The following is a 26,354-nucleotide window of genomic DNA, read 5'->3' on the forward strand; positions in this document are numbered from 1 at the left end:
TAGCATTTTGGTGAGACTGGCCCCCGATGTTACGGGCGGCCGTGTCCGAAATTTTCAAGTTTTCGCCTTGATAGGCGGCGCTAAAAGTGCGATCTATCTGGTAAGTTATGTTTCTATGTTTTGTTGAAGGTCTTTAGTGTGTCTATTACATATTTAATATATTTTATAAATGAGTCTAGCGTGTCTTCTTTTTCAATTATTTGTTTTATGTTGAAGGGATCTATGCTTTTCATTTGACATTTACCAGTCGCTTTTCGGTGAAGGAAAACATCGTGAGGAAACCGGACTAATCCGAATAAGGCCTAACCCTCTTGGTTGGTAGGTCAGATGGCAGTAGCTTTCGTAAAAACTAGTGTCTACGCCAATTATGGGGATTAGTCTCCAAGCGGACCCCAGGCTCCCATGAGCCGTGGCATAATGCCGGGAAAACGCGAGGAAGATCAAGATAATTAACATTTCAGAAGAATCTGTCGATAGAGGTGAACAGCCGGACATGCGAAAGCATTTTTGCCCAAGCAGTAACAAAGACACTTCGCTCTCTCTTCGAATTCGCTCAGTCAATAAAGGCGCAGTGTATGTCAATCCGCCAGTCGTTAAAATGGATAACGTGGATTTTCTGCCTTTGATTTATAAAATGGCGATGTCTCGGTTTGGGACGAGGTTTTTCTTGTCATAAAGTTGCGTTAGAAGCTTTGGTGGCCTAGCTGTAAATGTGACTGAATCGAAAGTCGCGGGTTCAAAACCGGGTCGTGCGTTTCTTGGAGCGTACGAAATATCGTTTGATTTTTAATTTTCGGCTATGGACTACTCCCAACAAGGCCTAGTTTCCCTGTTGGGAACAACTGTCGTTATCCCAAGAAGGCCTAGTACCTAGTATCTGTCGCTGTCTTAAAAATTAGTGCCTGTGCCAATTATTAGTATTAAATTTCACAGCTGACCCCACGCATCAAGTAAACCGTGGCAAAATGCCGGGAAAACGCAGAATGATTATAAAAAATGAGCAAAAAAATCATCCATTTGCCTAAACATTCGTGTTTCTTCTCTTAATATGGCTAGTTAAATGCAATTGAGACAACGGACGGTCGGACTCTAGCGCGCCTAGAGTGCTTACAGCATCGGACTATTCTATTTATTATCTATTAAGCCCTTTTATTCTGAGTTAGAGTATGTCTCTTAACCCATTCATTGCCGAAGACGCGAATTCGCGTCCTATGTATGTGTAATCGTAATGCCGAGGACGCGATTTCGCGTCCTCGAGTTATTTGTTTTTTTTTTGCTAGAAAACAACTGTACTTAAATGCTGATACCAAAATGTTACTTTATTTATGAAGGATAATATTATACTGTTGCTGGTTTTTGGATTCAGTGCATCTGTAATTTTCATAATTCTTATCTCGGATGCCGAAGACGCGAATTCGCGTCCCATGTTATGTGTAATCGTTATGCCGAGGACGCGATTTCGCGTCCTCGAGTTGTGTTTTTTTTTGCTAGAAAACAACTGTACTTAAATGCTGATACCAAAATGTTACTTTATTTATGAAGGATAATATTATACTGTTGCTGGTTTTTAGATTCAGTGCATTTGTAATTTTCATAATTCTTATCTCGGATGCCGAAGACGCGAATTCACGTCCGATCGTAATTCCGGGGTCGCGATTTCGCGGCCTCGTTTTTTTACTAGAAAACAACTATTTATTTATTTTTTGAAGGAGAATATTATACTTCGGTTTTTGGATTCAGTGCATTTGTAATTTAGAAAAAATAGTTTTTGCTAGAAAAACACTTATTTAAAAAAACTTATCCCGAGATGTAATTTTTAAAGACAAATTGTATACTGTTACCGGTTATTAAAATAAACACATTTGTAATACTCAACATTTTCATTTCGGGTGAAGCGGAGGCGGATTCCCGTCCATTATGTTTATATTAGGTAATTGTCATTTACCTTTTATCGCGAAAAATATTTAATGATAGTAATTTAATCATGTGCCATATACTTTATAAGTGATTGTGGCAATTAATAATACAAACTACTAAAATAATTTAGATACGCAGACATGTTTATGTCCAGGGGTACTAAACATTTTCGACTGTATATTTAACTATAATAAAATGGGTTGCATTTAATATTTAATATTTTTGTCCATTATCTAAACACTTGCTTTAAACACTTTCTTTAACTTTTATAATCTTACTAAAAACCATTAAAAACTCATATACGTCTGAAGTATACGGCCGTCGCGTCTATACTGAATACGTTTTCGACAAAAACTGTTTTTTAGGCGCAAAAATTTCACTTACGATGCCGAAAACGCGAAATTGCGTCCTTGACAACGTAATGCCGCGGACGCGAATTCGCGCCCTTGAAATAGGTTAACCTAATGCCGCGGACGCGAACTCGCGTCCATGAAATGTTAACGTAATGCCGCGGACGCGAATTCGCGTCGTCGCGTGGAAGGCGGCGGCACTGCGTGATGAGTAAAAATATGAGGCGTCGGCAATGAATGGGTTAATTCAGTGTGCCGCTTGGCAAAGGCCTTCTCCAGCTCTTTCCATTGGGGTCTGTCGTGGGCCACCCCTCTCCAGTTCGGGCCTGCTGTGAGTTTGAGTTCATCCTCTCATCTTGTTCGAGGTCTCCTCTGGCTCCATGTGCCACCTCTTGGACACCATTTGTTATGATTTTTCCTCGGACTATTACTGCGGTTTAATAAAGAGAAGAGCTTTTGATCCCACCGGTAATGCTCATGGCAGCCAATGTGTTAAAACATTTACTGCACTTGGCGTACAGGGAGTAATAGACAATATTCCATCCAAGGGTGTAACGAATTTCTCTTTTGGTAAACAAAAACATTGTGAGGAAACCTGCACTTTCTAAAATTTATTAAATTATGGAAACCTCTTCTTCCTAGCGTGTGTCCTGGCTTATTGCCACTGTTCATGGGAGATTGGGGTCCGCTTGGCAACTAATCCAAATAATTAGCATAAGCACTAGTTTTTAAGCTAGCAACTGCCATCTGACCTTCCAACCCAGAGGGTAAACTAGGCCTTATTGGGATGAGTGCGGTTTCCTGACAATGTTTTCCTTCACCGAAAAGTGACTGGTAAATATTGAATGATATTTCATACATAAATTCCGAAAAGCTCATTGGTACAAGCCGGGGTTTGAACTCACAACTTCCAGATTGCAAGTTGCATGCTCTTACTGTTAGGCCACCAGCCCTTTATAATACTATGTCATACAATTAATTAAATAAGTTTATCTTAAAACATAAAGGTCTTCTCAGTCATGAACATACATCGGGGTTATTGTTGCGGGAATGTTTTACGCTAGCTGAAAAATATAAAAAAATAAATAAATAAAATAAAAAGTCATTTATTGTCGCAAAAAATAAATAAATAGTACATACAGCAAGCAGCAGCAAACATTATTGACTAATCGTTTTGACTGAGCAACTTATACTTAATATGTAGAAACTGTAAAAACCGATACTATTTTAACTATTCAATGCACATTTGGAGCTAACTAGAAATTTAAATTCATAGTTTGGTAATTATTTTACAACATGGTTATTTTTTTTGTATAGCTCATTATAGTATCTCGCTACTGGGTGAAGGCCTCTCCCCATGTTCTCCACAGCTCCTGTTGTTGTGCTATTTCTGGCCAGTTACTGAAGGTGTCTAAGTCGTCCCGCCATCTCTGTCTGGACCTGCCACCTCCCCAGTTATCTTGCGGCATCCACTTGGTGGCTATACTAGCCTACCTATCCGGAAGTTATAAATACACAAAATCATTCATGCAGCACAAATCCCGATGCATGGTCACGAACTCCCCTGCTATCACTAGGTTAGCATGATCGCTAGTGAATAGTTTAGTTTGAGATATGAATGGTGCATAATTTTTTGGCAAAAATTTCTTTTATGGCACAAGTTTTTATCGCTGTACTTTTCTTTCCACATGCAACTAAAACTCATTGAGATAATTATAAAAACCGCAAACACAATTAGGTTGCGTTGTTTTATCACAGAGCTCCTATGGCCACCTCCTGTCTCCATCATCAGATCATCGGAAACCGGGAAGTGGGTCAAATTCAACTTGCAATATTTGTCTCGTACAAACATACATGGTTACATTGCAGTTGTTTTACAAAAGTACAAAACAATATAACTCTGGTCAGGCTATGGTAATCAATATCCACATACTGATAACAATAAATAATTTAAACATGTATATAGTTGTAAACGAACTAATAAAAAAGTAATAGAAAAAAAATACCACGTCAAAATTTTTCATCCACTCGCTCCAAGAACGGTGGCCCCAGATGCACTATTTATTAAATTAATAAAATAATCCAAAACATCCACAAAATTTTAAGATAGTTTTCGTAACGTTTAGACAAATATTTGTAAAATATAATAAATGAAAGTGAGTATGGAATGGAATTTTCAGTGATTATTGACGTATATCAGTAATGTCAAAATTTGCCCAGGGCAATCTTCATAAAAAAATATAATCTTGTGCCAACATATAAAATAAAATAAACCAAAAATCGATAATTCTATACGATTATTCCGAAATAAAAATAATCGGATAAAGAAAAGAAAGCATAAATGTCTTCAAACCACGTGGAGCGGCAAGGTCGAATTTATGTTTTCAACTTGTCAAGCGCGGCGTGTGATAAATTAATTCTACGGGCCGTTATCGCGATCTATGCTAAGGGAATTCATACCTTATGTGCGAAACGTAAGGTCGAGTTTCTTTCGCGGTAAAGGCCCACGCATAGTCGCCAGCCCAGGCAATATATCTTAAGCCGTGTACTGCCCGTGACAGTTCGTAAACAAACTGGAGCTACCGCAACAAAGGATCTCTGCCATTTTGCAACGTTAATACACAACACGAGCCAACTTTGAGCTCAGCCAACGATTGTTTTTTCCGAAATACCAATCGTAATAAATGCATTGCCACTTTTAATAAGCATTCAATGCAAATAGCGGTCTTAATAAGGCTCACTTACCAGAAGAAAACAACACGGTGTCGCTTGGTACTGTGGAGTCATCTGCACATCTTGCACATATCGATCACAGTCTTGCAGTTCTTAAAAACACTAAGCTAAAAAGGAGGTTAGCACCAAAAATCTCAAACAGTCATTTATCAATCACAAGTAACGCGAGATAGAATAAAATAAACAGCTTTTTATTACAAATACAACACGAGCACGTTATGTGATTAACTATCAAAATAAAAATAGTGGCAGACGCTCCGTCGACGGTCGAGCCACTGTCTGTCTGCCGTGCTGTCAATATTCGTCAAAACGAAAATGGCGACACCCTCGACAGAATACGATCAGCACCGGCCTGCCGGCTATCGGCCTCCTTTTCTAAACATAGCGAATGAAAAGGATGGATGCCCGACGTGTTGTCTTCAACCCGAACGAGCTGATTTGTGATGTCACGCCCAGCGGCGTAACGTTTGCGTAATTAAAGGCTCATGACGGCTCTTAAACTCGTTTTAATAGCGTTAATTTACAACTATTTCTTAAAATAAGGTCACCGGTTGAAATTGTCCATCATACAACAGGTTGACGCAATGAAAAGTGTCTTTGTATTCTGATAATTTGTCTCTGCGCAGGCTAAGCCCGTCCCACCACTCAATATCTGTCGGGAGAGCGCCTCCTACTTTTTCTTATTTTATTCGTGTCTATTTTTTCAGACGTTCATCTCGACTGCATTAATCTGGTGCAGTCCCACTGCAGTTTGATTAATAATCAAGTTAAGGCTTTGCTCTCTTTGAAAACTCGTTTGCTGATGCCCACGATAAAAAGGTTGTTTTATTTATTTTTGCCCAGTGCCCTATACGTTTTCTAATACTAATCGTGTTTAAATTAGGAGTACGAATACTCTAATTTACTGACGACCTATCACAAAATCTTCTAATAAATGATTACATTGCCTTATATTTCGCCTTTGATTCAGTTTAATCGGGTGATTCTTATCTAAAGAAGATTACAGGGTTTCAATTAACGAGCTCTTTGAAAAACGTGATATCTATTACCTTTTGATTACGCAATCAATTGATAAATAGGCTGATAATGTTATGATATTTAATTATTTTATATAACTTTAATAGCCAATAAACTGGCAAAAATATTATTTAACGCATTATCGGTAAGTACCGGCTTCTAAATTAAATTCAAAATTACAGCCGACAATTTATAAGATACTTATTTATGATCGATTATGACCCGATTAATTACGTGTAATCGAAATCATGTATGCCAACATTTCGGAAAAAAAAATAGTAAAAGTTAATTAGTTATTATAGTCTGTAAGCCATTTCCGCTGCATTAAAAAAGCGGCACGAATGGTTATCGAATTATTGTCCCATATAAAATTTGAATTCCGCGCCTTTTTCTACTGAGAAAGTTATCTGACAGACTACAAATACCATTTTAAAAAATCATGTAAATTATGACTAAAAGTATTTTGTGACGAATTTTAAATGAACGGTACAAATTATATTTTTCTTTTAGAGTTATAAAATAATATCCATTGTAATAATGACGAAATTGGAAATTTTTGTCATATATTTTCCAATACAGCGCCATTGTCTTGGTGACAGACTGATTAGGTTTCAAAACGGTGCTGTGTACTTATTTCGTAACAAAACCTACCAAATGTCCAGTATATTATTAACTTCAATGTCACGGTATTAAACCTTATAATATTGTCAATAGAATTCAAGTAAAAATACTAAATAGCGTACGTTTGAATTGAAACTCTTCGAAAGTGTTTGCGTCATTTTTGTTGTAACGAAAATGCAGTTTCAGAACGTAGACTGGTATTGCAAGCGTCCAAAAACTAAAAAAAACACTTTTAGTTCAACTTTAAAGTGATAATATGCGTATTATTACTAATAATGTCTTTAAACAACTTTTCCTTATTGAAAATAAATAGTATAATTAGTTATCGCTATAGTAATCGCTGTTAAAATTAAGATAATAAAGTTTAGATAAAATCTTAATTTGCCCTGGCAGCCCTAATTTCCGCCCGTTATTTTTCGAACCACAAACGAGGATTCCAGCTGTCGAGCCTGTCGATTTGTGTCCGAGAATTTGCGATATCTTTACTTATTTTAGTTTTTGGTCCTTTTATTAATATAATCACTCAATAATGTCTGAAAAGAATCATAATTCGCGGTTGTCAGCTTACAAAAACGCCGGTATCGGAACTACTGTAAGTATAAACTTTCTTTGTTAAAACCTTTGTTCTACATCGAATCAAAAAACTCGGGTAATATTTTTAATAATATCCTACGATTTCAAGTTTTATATCAGCTACAAGTATATGTAGTGAACATATTATTACTCTTATAGGTATGTTAATTTGTATATTATAATAGATTTTTATTTAAAAAAGTTATATTTTAACGCAGGAAACTGGAGGGTAGAAAAAATATCATAATTTTATAAAATTTGCACTGCATTAAATATCCAAGTTATTAATGTTACATTTTCAATAATAATGTTGTCTATTTTATTGGTGAATTATATTTTCGTGTAAAATATTAAGATAACCATATAGCCTAATTGGTACATATGCTGGGTGTACTTTGCTTATGAAGCTAATGGCCTTGGGTTCAAATACCGGTAAGGGCAATTATTTATGCATTGCATACACGTCAACTATTTTTTTACTGACTATGATTGTGTTGTGAGATTGCAAAGTAGCTTTCAAAATAAAAATATTGTAAAGTATATGGGTGAATCAACTTTATAGTGTCAGTTGTCCTAATTACGGTTAGTTATTCAGCCATGCAATTTACCAAACATGCTTATTTATGTTAGTTATAAGTTACATATGTCATCTACTAAGCATGTTAGTAGAATGTGATACAACTTTTCTTCTAATAAACTGTTCCACAATTGCCACTTGGACAACTACTCAGAATAATAACACAAAAAATGCATCCACCCATACATTCACATGTCTGCCAAATGCACCCGTATCGATGAGCTAAATTGGCACACTGAATGGACATAGCAGGTTAGCTGCGGCAGAGACAGCCCAAAAAGGAGATGGGGGGGGGCAACCTTGCTGCATTTTGTAGTGGTAGGAGCATGACCTAAACTGTGACAAGTGGCTGAAGAAAGCGGCCCTTGCCCAGCAGTGGAGTGCCAAATAGGCTATTTAAACAAAAACTAAGTATATTGTGTCCTATTGATTTTGCAACTCTATCAATTACTCTTCAAAACACTTGTAACGGGCTTGAACATTGTGGTTATAATATTTCTTAAAGTCGTACATCCTTGTTGGAAGTAGCTATAGGGTTGGAAACCAATAGCTCCTTCATACAATAAACTTGTTTATAATTCAGGTCAACAATTCTGTAACATTTTTTATTGTGCTGTGTTATTTCATAGATATAAATGAGAGCAAATCTTATAATAAAAATAGAGTAATGTATAGTCAGGAGATATTTTAAAACCAATTTAACCCTTGCTTGGCTGTTAGAAGTCCTTGTATCATCAGATCTATGTTTACTATGTCATTGCATTATCACTATTAGTGGCTTTAACCTTGCGAAGCCACGAGCGGCCCTTGTAAAAATCTGCTTTAAAAGGGCCTTTGTAAACATGTGATCGGGTTGATGCGAGGCCCTCACTAGCCCGAGGCCCCGGGCGATAGCCCTGCTAGCCACCCCCTAAGGCTGCCACTGATGGTCACCTAAACCATTTTAGCTGCATAGCTGCAAGTAGACAAATTAATATATAAACACACATCAAAATGGGTATTTCATAAAAATAATGCAATTTGTTCCCAAAGTTGTAGTTATAAATAATCAATTATAATAAGTAGCTGAACCAGACTAGATGTGGTTCAAATTCTTTCATACATTCATGATTTGAATGTAACAAAAATATATGAATACATCATAAACATAAGTCTGGTAATTCATATTTCTTGAAAGCTCATACCAGAGCTAATGGGTAATGATTTTATTCCAGTCAAGTAGGGACCTAAATTCAGTGGTATCAGTTATTGATTTATTCAAAACCAGACGTCAACCTAAAACTAGTGTGAGAAAAATACTTCTATTTGGACACTTATACTTTCAGTCTTAGAATTTTTGTCATTTTTGTTTAACACTCTCAGTGCCAAGTGCTGCTAACCTAGCGCTAAGAGCGTACGACTTGCTATCCGCAGGTCGCGGGTTCAAACCTCGGCTCATACCAGCTGATAGCTGATGGTCCCGGGTTCAAATCCTGGTAAGGGCAGTTATTCGTGTGATGAGCATTTGTTCCTGAGTCATGGGTGTTTTCTATGTATTTAAGTATTTATAAATATTTATATATTATATATATCGTTGTCTAAGTACCCTCAACACAAGCCTTATTGAGCTTACTGTGGGACTTTAGTCAATTTGTGTAATAATGTCCTATTATTTATTTATTTATTTATACCAATGAGTTACTTATGTACGAAATATCATTTGATGATTGACCTACAATTGACTGGGCTAAACTCCCATTCAAGAAATATTTAAAATTACAAAATATAATAGTAAGAATATTTGCGGCTTTCCATCAGAGAAGGGTCCTTATGCTTCATGTTTGTAAGGACCTAGGAAAAAAGGGTCCTTAGCTGCATTTGACACAAGCCTTATTGAGCTTACTGTGGGACTTAGTCAATTTGTGTAATAATGTCCTATAATATTTATTTATTTATTTATTTGAACCTTTTCTAAAGGAATGTTCCGTATGCACATGAGGCAAGGACCCTTCTCTGATGGAAAGTTATATTTTATATTAAAATTTATTATAATTTCTTATTTTAAGGTTGTTGTTGTTTTTTTTATTGTTTTTATTTATATACATAATAAAAACAAGAAAAAAAGACTTTTTTGGTATCATTGCCTTCCGCCCTTTGCTCTTATGGCAACACTAGTAGTACTATGGGAAGAAGCTCGCTAGGTCTAGGTACTTAGTGAAATAGTGTGTGTCTACTTTTTCACCAAAAAAATAAAATGGATGAGGTATGCTTTACTCCTTGATTGTTATGGCCAAACAGACTGCGACTATGTAAAGTCGAAAATGCATGTTATTTGTTTAGAGATTTCATTTAAATCATTATTTGAGAGTATAAAAAATGTAAACAATGCGCACGCGCAAGGAATTCTGTGTATGTGTATTTTGTGTAAAAGAAATTCTACTGTCTTCTTTTTTTAAACATGATTCATGACATGTAAGTGATATAACTCTCGAGAGAAGAACTTTTCAACATCCACTGATATGATGTATAATTAGCAGCAAAGTTCCCGTATAGCTTTTTGTTTCTGTCGCTCTTGCGTATTCGAGCGATAGAGAGATAGAGATAGACGAAACTTTCCTAATAATGGTCGCTCTTCCCTTAGGCAAGGTTTGCGTGATGACCTGATGACTATCCAGGTCATACTGAGCAACCATGGGGCCAATCCCGAAATCCCCAAAAATTTTGCTCTTACATAGGAAACATCGACATCTGATCAACCAAAGTGTTTGAAACAGCCAATATTTTTCGCGATTTCTAGTTTGGTTCCATAGTAAAAGTTGCTCAGTATGGTGTGACTATAATATATATTCAGTTCACCTCGCAAAATATGGGAAAAAACACCCTGCGTGAAGGAAAAAATATACATTTTTATATTTCTTCAGGATCTCCGTCGCAAACGCGCCGAGCTAAGCGTAGCGCTCCGCAAGCAGGCTAGAGATGAGCAGCTCCTCAAACGCAGAGCCCTGTCTCCAGAGGCTAAGGAGGAAGATCTTCAGCCTGTTGAGAAACTTCCCAGCCCTGCTGAAATTGTCAAAGGTGGGTTATGTGTCTTCATAAGCAGGCTTGGGCTCACTGGTCCACAAAAGCAGAGCGCTTTCTCCCGAGGCCAAGATAAACTTCCCTGCCCCTGACATTGTCAAAGGTGGGTTATGTGTCTCCAAAAGCAGACCAGAAATGAGAAGCTCCTCAAACGCAGAGCCCTGTCTCCAGAGGCCAAGAAGGAAGATCTTCAGCCTGTTGAGAAACTTCCCAGCCCTGCTGAAATTGTCAAAGGTGGGTTATGTCTTTATAAGCAGGCCTGGGCTAGCTGATCCTCAAACGCAGAGCCCTTTCTGCAGACGCCAAGAGAAACTTCAAGCCCGCTGACATTGTCAAAGATGGGTTATGGGTCTTCATAAGCAGCCCTGAAGGGCTAACATGGTCGGCTCTTTATCATTTGTCACAATGCTTATCACGTTCTAACAAGTATGTAAGTGCGAAAGTGACGGGCATAGTGACAGGTGATAAAAATTGAACCATGCTGCCACTGCTGGGCTAGGTGGTCCTCAAACGCAGAGCCCTTTCTGCAAGAAAAATTCCCTGCCCCGCTGACATTGTCCAAGGTGGCTTATGTGTCTTCATAAGCAGGCCTGGGCTAGCTGCTCCTCAAACGCAGAAACCTTTCTGCGAAGGCTAAAAGAAACTTCACAACCCTCGCTGACATTGTCAAAGGTAAGGTCTTCAGGATCTCCGTCGCAAACGCGCCGAGCTAAGCGTAGCGCTCCACAAGCAGGCCAGAGGTGAGCAACTCCTCAAATGCAGAGCCCTGTCTCCAGAAGCCAAGGATGAAGGTATTGCCTGTTGAGAATCTCCCAAGCCTGGCTGACATTGTCAAAGATGGGTATGGTATCTCTTATCCATGTATTCCCATCTGTCCTTGCATTGGTTTCTGGAGTAGTTACTAAAGTACAACAAAGAGGATATTGCTTTTAATAAGTCTTGTTGACATTGTGAAAGGAGAGTCAAGGTTCTTATGAAAGAGAAGTCAACAGATTTCTTGCAGGCCAGGGATCTGCTTCTCAAACGAAGACTTGACATTGCTACACTTTATCATTGTAAATGTAATGCGGAGTTAACTTGCTCCGGCTCTAATATACTTAGAGTTGGCAAGAACTAGTAGTGTTGAGTTGCTCACTCGTGAGGCACCTCATTTGTACCACTCATTTAGTTAAATTGTCGCAGAACTTCACACCGCATAAATGTCATACATCACTCCTCAATTAATTTTACTCATTTACTCGCGCGCATCACACACCGCTCTTACCACTCCAACCATTCAAACACTTCAAATTTAAAAAAAAACTCTCAGCCTTTCAAACTCACTCGCGTCCCTCACAACTCGCAAGAGAGTCGCGAGGCGCTCGGTGCTCGCCGACATTCAAATGAAGAAATGAGTCATTGACGTCATCGCATTCATCGCTCACACTATCAACTGCCCAATTACAAACCTTATTGCAAGGACAAAAGGTCCACCGAGAAATGCGTTGTGTTTGTACCATTCACTCGACTAACTGTGACATCCCCTCAAAAATCCTTTCAAAATGAAACAATGAATTAGATTTACCGAAAGAGGGAGTGAGACAGACACGCGCCGTGCTTCAATAACACCTCATCGAAAATACGTTAAAAATGAATCACGAAAGAAAACAAGCGTAAGCGTCCGCAAGCTTACATACATATTACGCCATTTTGATCCTAGCATTGCTAAGTTACTTGTCAAAAGCGAAAAATCTAAGTCATCAAAGAACCTACCGAAGAAAGTTTTTTCTCTCTGTCGCACTTGTAATTTCATACGTAAGTGCGACAGCAAAGCAAAACTTCGTGGTTCGCGGTAGGCCTCCATATTTGTTAGCTATTGTACTAACGCGCATACCAGTATAACCTGACCTCAAGACTCATATTGCTGGTGTCATGTATAATCTGAATCAATTTGACTGGACAGTGAAATGGGTACTTGATAAGCGATTGAAATGCCAACCAAGTCTCACTGGGCATTTACGAAGCTAGCTTAGAAACAGTTATCGTTTAAGAGACCAAAATATTATTTAAATTATTGAAATATAATATAGTGACACACAAAATATGATATTTTACATTAGTTTATTAATAAAAAAGTAAATATAATTTGTATAGGTGAAATAAACATGTACATTTTAACGATTTGAATTTGTAATACTTTTTGTTAACGTGCTTCGTATAGTATTTCGATCATTTATGATTTTGACATATTTATAGTACGAGAAACTCGAAAAAGTTGTTTGTAATCTTTAGTTGTGTTTTATAAATAGTGATCAGTGACCATTCTTATAATTATACCAAAATAACAATATATTAACATTGTTTTCGCGATAAAATATACCTGTGGGTCTTTCTTTGTGTCTTTTGAATACAAAAATCAAGTGTATATTATACGCCGGTGGCATTACCGCGCGAACGTTATTGAGGCTTTCGTTTGTTATCATATTACAATGCTATTATTACTGATAAATTATGAGGTGGTAAGTTAGTAATTTCTATATAATAATGGTACAAAAAATATTGGATTTGTTTTCCTTAGTTTGTTAATTGTTTGTTTGGTAGTTTATGGTTAGTATTTATTTCAATATATGAATGTTAAACTTAAAATGATATCAAGTAGCAAGGATTGATACTGAACAATCTAACAATAAAAATAATAAACTGCTAAATTAGAACAAGTTTCATAAAAGCATCAAATTAAGTTGCAATTGGATGTATGTACTTTAACTCCTTAGTTTGATTCTTAAATGTATGTTTTCTGTTGTTAAAGTTCTGTTTTAAACCTCCAGAATTGCACTCCAAGTAAATATTTAAAAGGAAGTTTAGCAATGCCTAAATATGTATTTACATTAAATATGGTTTGCTGCCGTTGGAGTTGATGGAATAGTCGATGCTGCAAAAGTGCTAGTACCTCTCCTCATTTGAAGTAAGACATTGTAACACCTCATTTTAGAGAATGAGGTACTCATACAAACTCATTTTAAATTGATGTCCTACCCATCACTAAGAACTAGAGTCTTTTAAGTCTAGATTTGAAGAACTCCAGTCGTTATTACGAAAAAAATTTCAGTCTTAAGTCCCGAGTCGAGTCCTTTATTGATTTTTTTAAGTGCAACTTTAAAGGAATCGAGTCTTCGAATAAAGAATTCGTCAATAATTTTATAGCTTTTATCTACGAGTAACCCATCAAAAAAACAATAATGTGGAGACAATGGCTTTTGGAAAACTTTTGTACATAATTTGAGAGTTATCTTTAAAGGGCTCAAGTGTTTACAAAAGACTTAGGTCTCGATAAGCACTCAGGTTTCGACTTAATGAATACTGAGTCGAGTCTTAAAGCAAAAGACTCAAAGCACTTGAGTCTTAACCATACTGAAAAAAAAGAGCTATCGAGCACACTTTAGTGATTTTCATTATTTCATTAGGATTTACTGCTGTATACAATATCAACAAATGTTTAAAACAGTAACATTAACTGTTTGAACATTTCTAAGTATTAAAAAAACTATAAAAATAAACGCACTACATTTTAGCTACTCAAAACAAGGTTTACTGTCTTTTTTACAAGCTTTTATTTAACTTGCCCTGTTAGTATGTAAGGCCCAAATCTTGCAAGTTAAATTTAGCCCACTTCCCGGTTTCCGATGAAGCTGAAAATTTGCATACATATGTAAGTCGGGTGACAATGTAATATTATGGTACCATCATAGGAACTCTGTGATAAAACAACGCAACCCAATTGTGTTTGGGGTTTTTAGAATTGTCTTGACGAGTATTAGTTGCCTGTGAAAAAAAAGTACAGTCAGCGATAAAAGCTTATACCAAAAATGAAATTCTTTCCAAAACCTTATGGAACTGTAAAATTTTCTGTTTTGTTCGATAGGCTTATATGGAACTGTTTAAAGCAATAAACGTTAATGCAATTTCAATTGTTTTAAATGGTTTTTCTCAGTGCAATACAAAATACACTTGTTATTCGCAGGCCTCAAGTCTTCAGATCTACCCCTGCAGACGTCATCAGCTCGGGCAGCTCGTCGCATCCTCTCCCGAGAACAGAACCCGCCCATCACTTCCATGGTCTCAGCCGGCGTCATACCGCCACTGGTCGCCGCGCTAGAAAGAGACGACTGGTGAGTGGGTCGGTGACATCTGTGAAGTAAGCGTATCGTATAATCATCATCTTCCTTGCGTTGTCCCGTCGCAGTTTTTGTCACAGCTCATGGGAGCCTGGGGTCGGCTTGACATCTGATCCCAAGTATTGGCGAAGGTATTACTTTTTAGGATATCGAAGTAACCTGTCAAATGGGAGGAGTATGTATCTTTTCCACCAGAATAGCATTCTCGTGTTAAAACGAGTGTAAAGAAATTAAAAGACTTTCGTTTCATTGAACTTCTCGAGTCAGAGTTGTAGGGTTAGAGTCGGTGTAGCTTTATTTGACATTCATAAGCGCATTGTAATATGCCTACTTACTTGAATAATAAAAAAATATCTTTATATCGTCAGATTCGTAAATCCCGGCCCAAACCCTCCTATAATTACACTCCTTCTTCTTTTTTTAGTTCTTGTCAACTCTACTGCCTCACATGCGATAGTTTTTAAAAGAAAGTTCGGCTCTACAAGCCATATCAGAGCTCACGCTCGAAATTAGCCGGGGTCGCCATTAAAGATAAAGATAGTTTATTATTCAAGTAGGCATATTACAATGCGCTTATAAACGCCAAAAGAAGCTACGCCGGCTCTAACCCTACACCTCTGACCCGAGATTTAAATTCCCCCCTCAATTGGAGGAGGGTATCCTAATATGAGACCAGCAAGAATGAAAGAATGGGATTGCCAAACACGGCATGGATAGCTATAACGGATAGGTTAAAAAAATAATTACCGTACGTAAAAAGTATAACCGGTAAAAAAAATTGACCGGTTATTGCATTCCCTACCTATGGATGTAGACATATAGGAAGGTACTTAACTTGAAATGAAATGAAATGAAATGAAATCGTTTATTCACAATGAACATATGGTAACATAAGATCTTAAATTACAAGCATTGTGTCCCATGATATATTCAGTCCATGTAGACATGTGAACAGTTGTCAGTGATAACTTGATTAGATCACTCGGTCAATTAAATTAAATAGGATGGAATAATTATAAAAGATTTTCAGATATCAATTAACATTTAAAACGTATACAATAAAAATTCGTTTATACTGTAAAAACAATTGTCAATTAGTATTTTATACAATGTCTTTTTGAGTTCATTGATAGGCAATATCTTTATTTCAGCTGGTATTTTATTGAATATATTAATACACATACAATACGCGCTTTTTTTCCTAAGTACTAACTTGCTAGTAGTTGGCAATGCTAACCTACAGCGTCTATGTGACCGTGTTGTTTCCTTGTCTCCTAATTCTCCTATGAAGGTGAATAGTTCAATATTCAGTTTTACAAAAATGCATATCTCGTAAATATAGAGGCAAGGCAAGGATAGTAGTTTATGCTTAATAAATAACGGTTTACAAGGTTCAAGTATGTCTACTCCGCAAAGGGTACTTAACTTAGAAATAACCGGTTCTTTTTTCAGTGTGGATCTGCAATTTGAAGCAGCTTGGGCCCTCACCAATATTGCATCTGGAACACATGACCATACTATGGCAGTTATTGAAGTAAGTTATATCTACTTTTTTTTTTTTTTTTTTTATTTTTTTTTTTTTTTTTTTTTTTAATCTGAACACAAAATTATATTATTTTATTGACAATAACAATATACATTAGTTATTATGTTAATGCTATAGTTAATATATTAGAAGCGCTGGTGGCCTAGCGGTAAGAGCGTGCTACTTGCAATCCGGAGGTCGCGGGTTCAAACCCTTAATGTTGACAAGGACCTCAGGGAGGTCTCTCGGGGATCCTAGATGTTTACAAGCACCACGTGAGAGGCTGTTTCTTCTGTCTCCATGCATCCTCGGCATAGGGGACTGTCTGTGACACCTGTTATGAAAAGATGTTTGTTAAATAGTCCATGAACTGTTATGACACTGGTTACCATACTCAGGAACGCCCTTCTGAGCTTTCCGTTGATGCCAGGCTTGGCTTCTTTTGCCTGTCTGCATCCAGTCTGGTTCACGTTCAGCCAGTGTTCTGCGTGTAATTTCCCTGTACGTGCCAGCAGCACTAAGCGTACCTTGCTAAACGGTATCGGAAGAATCGGTTCGGACTAATTGCCTGGCAAGCTCATTCGCAGCATCGTTACCCCGGGATCCACTGTGTCCCTTGATCCTTTGTACGGTGATCTTGTTATTATGACATACCTCCATTAGTCGTTCGTGGCTATATGACTATAGAGTCATTAAGACTGCTCAACTGTCGGAGAGTATGCGGATGGAGGTTCCTACTACCTTCCTTGCAGTGATGGCAGCCGCCGTGTTTATGATGCCCATGCACTCAGCTTGGAATATCGAGTTATGGGCTCCTAGCGGAGTGGTTATTGACATATCCAGGTCTTCTGGGAAGGTTCCAGAGCCCGATCCGCTGTGCTCAGCATTGCTGCGAGCAATTATAAGAGTTGGCACAACTTGAATTTCCTATACGTGCATGACAACCCTAAATGGCCGAAAGGGATAGTGCCATACATTAGAAAAGGACAGCATAATTCGTCCCTGAATCACTGTCAAACTTCGGTTTTGTAGGAAGTGCCATTTCTGTACGATAGTACTTGTTTATTCTGTGTTTAGGTGTATAATTTGTTAAGGTTTTGTGGAATTTGGTTAATATATGACTACGTTCGCCTATGATGTCGGAAAAAATCACGCTTAACCCGTGTGAATCTTCAATGTCACATCGTTTATTAGAGTTTTTTTCCAGGGCGGCGCCATCCCCAAGCTGGTGGCGCTGCTGGCGCGCGGCGGCGCCGTGGGCGAGCAGAGCGCGTGGGCGCTCGGCAACGTGGCGGGCGACGGGCCCGCGCCGCGCGACGCCGTGCTGCGCGCCGGCGCGCTGCCCGCGCTGCTGCCCAGCATGGCGCCCGGGGCCGCGCCCAGCACGCTCCGGACCGCGGTCTGGACCTACAGCAACTTCTGCAGGTAATGTATGTGGCCGGCGACGGGCCGGCGCCGCGCGACGCCGTGCTGCGCGCCGGCGCGCTGCCCGCGCTGCTGCCCAGCATGGCGCCCGGGGCCGCGCCCAGCACGCTCCGGACCGCGGTCTGGACCTACAGCAACTTCTGCAGGTAATGTATGTGGCCGGCGACGGGCCGGCGCCGCGCGACGCCGTGCTGCGCGCCGGCGCGCTGCCCGCGCTGCTGCCCAGCATGGCGCCCGGGGCCGCGCCCAGCACGCTCCGGACCGCGGTCTGGACCTACAGCAACTTCTGCAGGTAATGTATGTGGCCGGCGACGGGCCGGCGCCGCGCGACGCCGTGCTGCGCGCCGGCGCGCTGCCCGCGCTGCTGCCCAGCATGGCGCCCGGGGCCGCGCCCAGCACGCTCCGGACCGCGGTCTGGACCTACAGCAACTTCTGCAGGTAATGTATGTGGCCGGCGACGGGCCGGCGCCGCGCGACGCCGTGCTGCGCGCCGGCGCGCTGCCCGCGCTGCTGCCCAGCATGGCGCCCGGGGCCGCGCCCAGCACGCTCCGGACCGCGGTCTGGACCTACAGCAACTTCTGCAGGTAATGTATGTGGCCGGCGACGGGCCGGCGCCGCGCGACGCCGTGCTGCGCGCCGGCGCGCTGCCCGCGCTGCTGCCCAGCATGGCGCCCGGGGCCGCGCCCAGCACGCTCCGGACCGCGGTCTGGACCTACAGCAACTTCTGCAGGTAATGTATGTGGCCGGCGACGGGCCGGCGCCGCGCGACGCCGTGCTGCGCGCCGGCGCGCTGCCCGCGCTGCTGCCCAGCATGGCGCCCGGGGCCGCGCCCAGCACGCTCCGGACCGCGGTCTGGACCTACAGCAACTTCTGCAGGTAATGTATGTGGCCGGCGACGGGCCGGCGCCGCGCGACGCCGTGCTGCGCGCCGGCGCGCTGCCCGCGCTGCTGCCCAGCATGGCGCCCGGGGCCGCGCCCAGCACGCTCCGGACCGCGGTCTGGACCTACAGCAACTTCTGCAGGTAATGTATGTGGCCGGCGACGGGCCGGCGCCGCGCGACGCCGTGCTGCGCGCCGGCGCGCTGCCCGCGCTGCTGCCCAGCATGGCGCCCGGGGCCGCGCCCAGCACGCTCCGGACCGCGGTCTGGACCTACAGCAACTTCTGCAGGTAATGTATGTGGCCGGCGACGGGCCGGCGCCGCGCGACGCCGTGCTGCGCGCCGGCGCGCTGCCCGCGCTGCTGCCCAGCATGGCGCCCGGGGCCGCGCCCAGCACGCTCCGGACCGCGGTCTGGACCTACAGCAACTTCTGCAGGTAATGTATGTGGCCGGCGACGGGCCGGCGCCGCGCGACGCCGTGCTGCGCGCCGGCGCGCTGCCCGCGCTGCGGCCCAGCATGGCGCCCGGGGCCGCGCCCAGCACGCTCCGGACCGCGGTCTGGACCTACAGCAACTTCTGCAGGTAATGTATGTGGCCGGCGACGGGCCGGCGCCGCGCGACGCCGTGCTGCGCGCCGGCGCGCTGCCCGCGCTGCTGCCCAGCATGGCGCCCGGGGCCGCGCCCAGCACGCTCCGGACCGCGGTCTGGACCTACAGCAACTTCTGCAGGTAATGTATGTGGCCGGCGACGGGCCGGCGCCGCGCGACGCCGTGCTGCGCGCCGGCGCGCTGCCCGCGCTGCTGCCCAGCATGGCGCCCGTGGCCGCGCCCAGCACGCTCCGGACCGCGGTCTGGACCTACAGCAACTTCTGCAGGTAATGTATGTGGCCGGCGACGGGCCGGCGCCGCGCGACGCCGTGCTGCGCGCCGGCGCGCTGCCCGCGCTGCTGCCCAGCATGGCGCCCGGGGCCGCGCCCAGCACGCTCCGGACCGCGGTCTGGACCTACAGCAACTTCTGCAGGTAATGTATGTGGCCGGCGACGGGCCGGCGCCGCGCGACGCCGTGCTGCGCGCCGGCGCGCTGCCCGCGCTGCTGCCCAGCATGGCGCCCGGGGCCGCGCCCAGCACGCTCCGGACCGCGGTCTGGACCTACAGCAACTTCTGCAGGTAATGTATGTGGCCGGCGACGGGCCGGCGCCGCGCGACGCCGTGCTGCGCGCCGGCGCGCTGCCCGCGCTGCTGCCCAGCATGGCGCCCGGGGCCGCGCCCAGCACGCTCCGGACCGCGGTCTGGACCTACAGCAACTTCTGCAGGTAATGTATGTGGCCGGCGACGGGCCGGCGCCGCGCGACGCCGTGCTGCGCGCCGGCGCGCTGCCCGCGCTGCTGCCCAGCATGGCGCCCGGGGCCGCGCCCAGCACGCTCCGGACCGCGGTCTGGACCTACAGCAACTTCTGCAGGTAATGTATGTGGCCGGCGACGGGCCGGCGCCGCGCGACGCCGTGCTGCGCGCCGGCGCGCTGCCCGCGCTGCTGCCCAGCATGGCGCCCGGGGCCGCGCCCAGCACGCTCCGGACCGCGGTCTGGACCTACAGCAACTTCTGCAGGTAATGTATGTGGCCGGCGACGGGCCGGCGCCGCGCGACGCCGTGCTGCGCGCCGGCGCGCTGCCCGCGCTGCTGCCCAGCATGGCGCCCGGGGCCGCGCCCAGCACGCTCCGGACCGCGGTCTGGACCTACAGCAACTTCTGCAGGTAATGTATGTGGCCGGCGACGGGCCGGCGCCGCGCGACGCCGTGCTGCGCGCCGGCGCGCTGCCCGCGCTGCTGCCCAGCATGGCGCCCGGGGCCGCGCCCAGCACGCTCCGGACCGCGGTCTGGACCTACAGCAACTTCTGCAGGTAATGTATGTGGCCGGCGACGGGCCGGCGCCGCGCGACGCCGTGCTGCGCGCCGGCGCGCTGCCCGCGCTGCTGCCCAGCATGGCGCCCGGGGCCGCGCCCAGCACGCTCCGGACCGCGGTCTGGACCTACAGCAACTTCTGCAGGTAATGTATGTGGCCGGCGACGGGCCGGCGCCGCGCGACGCCGTGCTGCGCGCCGGCGCGCTGCCCGCGCTGCTGCCCAGCATGGCGCCCGGGGCCGCGCCCAGCACGCTCCGGACCGCGGTCTGGACCTACAGCAACTTCTGCAGGTAATGTATGTGGCCGGCGACGGGCCGGCGCCGCGCGACGCCGTGCTGCGCGCCGGCGCGCTGCCCGCGCTGCTGCCCAGCATGGCGCCCGGGGCCGCGCCCAGCACGCTCCGGACCGCGGTCTGGACCTACAGCAACTTCTGCAGGTAATGTATGTGGCCGGCGACGGGCCGGCGCCGCGCGACGCCGTGCTGCGCGCCGGCGCGCTGCCCGCGCTGCTGCCCAGCATGGCGCCCGGGGCCGCGCCCAGCACGCTCCGGACCGCGGTCTGGACCTACAGCAACTTCTGCAGGTAATGTATGTGGCCGGCGACGGGCCGGCGCCGCGCGACGCCGTGCTGCGCGCCGGCGCGCTGCCCGCGCTGCTGCCCAGCATGGCGCCCGGGGCCGCGCCCAGCACGCTCCGGACCGCGGTCTGGACCTACAGCAACTTCTGCAGGTAATGTATGTGGCCGGCGACGGGCCGGCGCCGCGCGACGCCGTGCTGCGCGCCGGCGCGCTGCCCGCGCTGCTGCCCAGCATGGCGCCCGGGGCCGCGCCCAGCACGCTCCGGACCGCGGTCTGGACCTACAGCAACTTCTGCAGGTAATGTATGTGGCCGGCGACGGGCCGGCGCCGCGCGACGCCGTGCTGCGCGCCGGCGCGCTGCCCGCCGCTGCTGCCCAGCATGGCGCCCGGGGCCGCGCCCAGCACGCTCCGGACCGCGGTCTGGACCTACAGCAACTTCTGCAGGTAATGTATGTGGCCGGCGACGGGCCGGCGCCGCGCGACGCCGTGCTGCGCGCCGGCGCGCTGCCCGCGCTGCTGCCCAGCATGGCGCCCGGGGCCACGCCCAGCACCTAGGGCCGTAAGTAAGCCTGCGGTACAGCAACTTCTGCAGGTCAGATATAACAATAACAGCTACATACAGAATATACGTATATACAGATGACAGACGAATAGATATGACAAAACTACAGTTCCAAGAAAAAAAACTGTAAAGCTGTGAAGAACTTTGGGACACATCGCTTTATACAATAAAATGGTACACATACATAAATCTAATTTTACTAATTGAATCTACGTTGACACTTCGTTAGCGCGATGCAGCGCACAATACAGCGCCATCTAGCGAAGAATGTTGTAAATAAAATAGCACCTGGGCGCTCGGCCATATCGCCGGCAACGATACCGGACCGAGCTCGGGGCTCTCTCCTGCCTGCATGTAACCTAGGGCTGCGCCTATCACGCTCAGCACTGCCGTGTGGACTTTTACCAACTTCTGTACACATTACGCATACATCAGTCACAAATAATGACGACGCCTCATTAAGGTTTTGATTATAGACCCATAAATAGGCTTCTACACGTAGACAGCGTAGACTTGATCAACAAATCCGTCCCCGTACAAATGTCGCAATACATCGGCATCATATTTCCCTTTTTGACCGCCGAAGACGTGAACTGACGCGCTCGGTCAACCCAATATCCATCTTCGTGCATTACGACAAATTTCACATTGACGCGCCGCGTGGCGTTGAAAAGAATTAACCCTTTTCCAGGCATAGTACGATTTATCGACCACATACGCGCCATTGGAATTTCAACTTTAGCATTCCGATTTAAGGTTCAACTTAGGTTACACTTTCATTAAATGTTACTTGTCTTCAAATGAATCATCAAAACATGATTAATTGGAATATATTTGGATTTTTGGGAAAATGTTGTAGATTGGTGCGGCCTGGAAAAGGGTTAACATACTTGCCAGTGAAGTAAGAATGCGTTTTGATATATATGGCCGTCACTGCTAAAGGGACACAGAGATTTGTGATTAATCCCTATCCTAGCCACCTAATTAATGCCGTTAATTTTATCATAATATGTCCTATGTAATGCCATTTTTACAAGTGTAATTTTGTTGCAGGAACAAGAACCCACTGGTGGCATTCGAGCTAGTTGCTCCGGCCTTACCCTTCGTCTCGGACCTGTTGGAAGTACAAGATACTGATGTTTTAGGTGAGATTTTAGTTATGCTGTGAAAACTTGATACATGTTTGCGATAACCGATTTACTTCAAAACTCGACCACGAAAAAGGTGTTCTACCAATTAATTCTACTAATTAAGCCTTAATAATCTGTGGTAGTTCAATAGGAAGAGTGGTGGGACAGTGCCCTAGAGATACGAGTTCGAATCTCGGCTAAGGCTGAGAACTTGTTCGCTAAGACAAAAGATCTGATCCAACACATACAAATCTGTCAAAAACATAACTCATTCATTACGGTGGCAAATTGTGCATCCTTTTTTCTAAACACTGTCCAAAAGTAATTCATTAGCAGAAGATTCTACTGAAGTACCTCCACCTTACAGAAAACCGCAGCCAAATAATACTAGACCCTTCCTGCCGGTGAGTAAGGTTGCCAGAGCTCAACGAGGGTTCGGAGTGTTAGGGTCGGCAACGCGCATGTAACTCCTCTGGAGTTGCAGACGTATGCTTGTTTGCCACTGACGTAGTATAAAAAAAGAATGCATATAACTTGTAAGTTCACATGATTCCTTGAAATGTAATTGAATATAAACATGACTATTGACAGCGGACGCTTGCTGGGCCATCTCCTACCTCACGGACGGGCCCAACGAGCGCATCGAGGAGGTCCAGCTGACCCCCAACTTGCTGCAGCGCGTGGTCCGGCTGCTGGACCACAAGTCCGCCGCCGTCAAGACCCCCGCGCTGAGGGCTGCCGGGAACATGCTTACGGGCTCTGATGAACAGGTAAGGTTTTTTTAACCGTTTGACCGCCAAAGACGTCGACTGACGTGGCTACAGCTAAAGAGAATTTGAAATAGAGGTGTATTGTCAAAAAAAACTTTGTAGCGAAGTAAATTTACTGCCATATTTCGACACATGATTAAAACTTTTAGAACGCCATTTGACTTTGATCCTTATTCTTTCACTGATATGTGTTAAATTTGTTAAATATTAAAAAGTGGCGCCATGTAATAGATCAAAGGCCAAAGGTATAGAAGCATCGTTCGAACGATGACGCCATAACCTTTAGGTAGGGCCCGGTAAGATGGCGGCACTTTTTCATATTTAACAACTTGAACACATATCGATGAAAGAATAAAGAACAAAGTCAAATGGCGTTCTAAATGTTTTAATCATGTGTCTAAAGATGGCAGTAAATTTACGTCGCTACAAAGTTTTCTGCTGAAAACCATGATGGATGGCGGAAGCGTGTTGTGGAGGGGAGAAGGCTATGCGGCCAAGCCTGCAAAGCAAACCGGGGCTAGAACCTCGGGTGGCACGAGCTTTCTCTGCCAAAAATATGAAGGCCTCGGCCTCCAGTCACCAAACCCGTTGTCTAAACAACAATGCATAAATCGTCTGCAATAGACGCAAAAGCCTGTGATGACTGATATGTTATCTACATTGTCAGGTACCCATAACACAAGCCGTATTGAGCTTACTGTGTGACTAGGTTGATGTAAGATTGTCGCATAATATTGATATAGTGGGACAGAATACTCGAACAAATTGTCGTAAATGTGGACACGCTGGACAAAAGCATAGAGAGAGAGAGGAGAGGTATGGGCATTGTGAATGTCATCTCGCTTTGTGTGGTAGGGCACAGCACAGCGGATGTTATTCCAGATCTAGAGCAGAGCCCAACTGGGGCAGTACCTCCACCTTACAGAAAACCGAAGCCAAATAACACTAGACCCTACTCATAGTGTTGTGTTCCTGCCGGTGAGTAAGGTTGCCAGAGCTCAACGAGGGGGAGAGGGGTTTAGGGTAGGCAACGCGCATGTAACTCCTCTGGAGTTGCAGGCGTACATAGGCTACGGAGACTGCTTATCATCAGGCGGGCCGTATGCTTGTTTGCCATTGCCACCGACGTAGTATTAAAAAAAAGCACCAATTTTTTTTCAGGCACTTATAAGTTTCATAGCTTTAAGTTTTTGATAGGAACCAACTCCTCCGTCGGCCATCTTTAATTTTATGGCGGCCATTTTGAATTATACGTACATTATTAATTTCTTGAGTTCTAAATAACGTAGAATCACAAACTTACCCCCTTATTCATAAACGTCTACTAAAGTTACGATGCCGCTAATAATCGTTTGTCCCTTTCCAATGTATTGGTATGATGGAAAGGGACAAACTATTATTAGCGGCATCGTAACTTCAGTAGACGTTTATGAATAAGGGGGTTAGTGTCTAAATATACATATTTGGGGTCAGGGGCGTCTAGCGACTAAAAATTACGGGTGTTCACTTACATTAAAGAAAAACTAAAACTACAAAATTTATTAACAGTCGCAAAATACATATATAGATATCGGTTTTCGTCCACCCGGTCATTGAACTCTCTTATAGATTTTAGGTAAGTACCTATGTGCAATGGAATATAATGCTTTACGAATATCTTGAATGAATATATGAATGTTTTTTATTTTATGGAAATAAATGCTAAATTGTTAACACACCAGTTTCGGTCCAAACATTTTTACGAAAGTTGAAGGTCGTCCTTTTGTATCTAACTCGAGTCAATTTTGCAAAGTTTTATCACATTCTTATATGAATGTCACGTTATATTCATTCATTTTTAAACACTTTACCACAAACAAATTGTGTGCACTCACTTTTTGAAAGTTTGTCTAATTTTTTAGAATGAAAACAGTCAAAATTTCAAAAAATACTAAGGTAAAAGTTATGTTTGCAAACAACGCATTCGTCGAGCGGGCTAGGCACTGGGCGCGCCGATCCAACTTTACCTCTTTCTCCATAGAACATCTTCTGTTTCACGTGCGGAACTGTGGCGAAACTTCTCTTTCGCTCTTATGGAATTTCCTATTGATTCAATGTACTAAATCTTTTTTCATAGGAGCGCAATCCAAAGCACTCCGCTTCACGCGTTACGTATGAAATTATAGCAGTACGCGAGTAGTCATATGCTAATGATAATAATTACTTATTTAACTATTATTGACTTGTTTACGATAGAAACATTAATTATGAATAAGTAGTATTTATTACATTGATTAGGTACTATAATTTATTATGATTATGGGAGTGCACTGCACAAGTTACTCTGACATTGGGGACCTTTTACATCTCCAGATAATGTGTTTTTAACCATAGAGACTATACATCTCTATTGTATTGTAGTAATTATTTATATTAAGATTATTATAATGTAATGTTTACCCAGGTATTGGCTGTTGTATTTATAAATGTTGTTATGTATTTTTCATGTCACTATATGATGTTACTATAAATGTTGTATTGACTTGTAAAAGAGCCATTGAGGCCTACTTGCAGAATAAATTTTTGAATTTTGAATCAAGCGCTCCTTAAG

The 26,354-nt window shown here is 44.1% G+C and overlaps 2 protein-coding genes and 2 long non-coding RNA genes across 5 annotated transcripts in view; 2 read left to right on the plus strand and 2 right to left on the minus strand.

Annotated features, from left to right (window-relative positions):
* Nucleotides 1-5,944, minus strand: part of LOC133532927 (homeobox protein PKNOX2-like) — a 52,490-nt gene extending 46,546 nt beyond the window's left edge. The window contains exon 1 of one of the 2 annotated variants that reach the window (XM_061871793.1): nucleotides 5,013-5,944. The gene's annotated coding sequence lies outside the window, so the exon portion shown is untranslated. The remainder of the gene's footprint in view (nucleotides 1-5,012) is intronic. The other variant, XM_061871792.1, reaches the window with a different exon arrangement.
* The window catches only part of LOC133533144 (uncharacterized), a 79,367-nt gene extending 54,243 nt beyond the window's left edge, over nucleotides 1-25,124 (minus strand). Inside the window, exon 1 of the long non-coding RNA XR_009801811.1 lies at nucleotides 23,860-25,124. This is a non-coding gene — a long non-coding RNA (uncharacterized LOC133533144). The remainder of the gene's footprint in view (nucleotides 1-23,859) is intronic.
* The window catches only part of LOC133533143 (importin subunit alpha-1-like), a 31,798-nt gene continuing 11,944 nt past the window's right edge, over nucleotides 6,501-26,354 (plus strand). Inside the window, exons 1-7 of the mRNA XM_061872109.1 lie at nucleotides 6,501-7,230; nucleotides 10,689-10,842; nucleotides 14,846-14,993; nucleotides 16,452-16,533; nucleotides 17,732-17,949; nucleotides 22,918-23,009; nucleotides 23,586-23,764. Of these exons, the coding sequence (XP_061728093.1) occupies nucleotides 7,168-7,230; nucleotides 10,689-10,842; nucleotides 14,846-14,993; nucleotides 16,452-16,533; nucleotides 17,732-17,949; nucleotides 22,918-23,009; nucleotides 23,586-23,764 (936 nt within the window). The 5' untranslated portion in view covers nucleotides 6,501-7,167. The remainder of the gene's footprint in view (nucleotides 7,231-10,688; nucleotides 10,843-14,845; nucleotides 14,994-16,451; nucleotides 16,534-17,731; nucleotides 17,950-22,917; nucleotides 23,010-23,585; nucleotides 23,765-26,354) is intronic.
* Nucleotides 11,574-14,709, plus strand: LOC133533145 (uncharacterized). The gene is made up of 3 exons (XR_009801812.1): nucleotides 11,574-11,964; nucleotides 13,880-14,533; nucleotides 14,574-14,709. It is a non-coding gene; the product is annotated as an uncharacterized LOC133533145 (long non-coding RNA).

The sequence above is a fragment of the Cydia pomonella genome, chromosome 28, assembly GCF_033807575.1.
Source record: "Cydia pomonella isolate Wapato2018A chromosome 28, ilCydPomo1, whole genome shotgun sequence".
NCBI classification, from domain to species: Eukaryota; Metazoa; Arthropoda; class Insecta; order Lepidoptera; family Tortricidae; genus Cydia; species Cydia pomonella.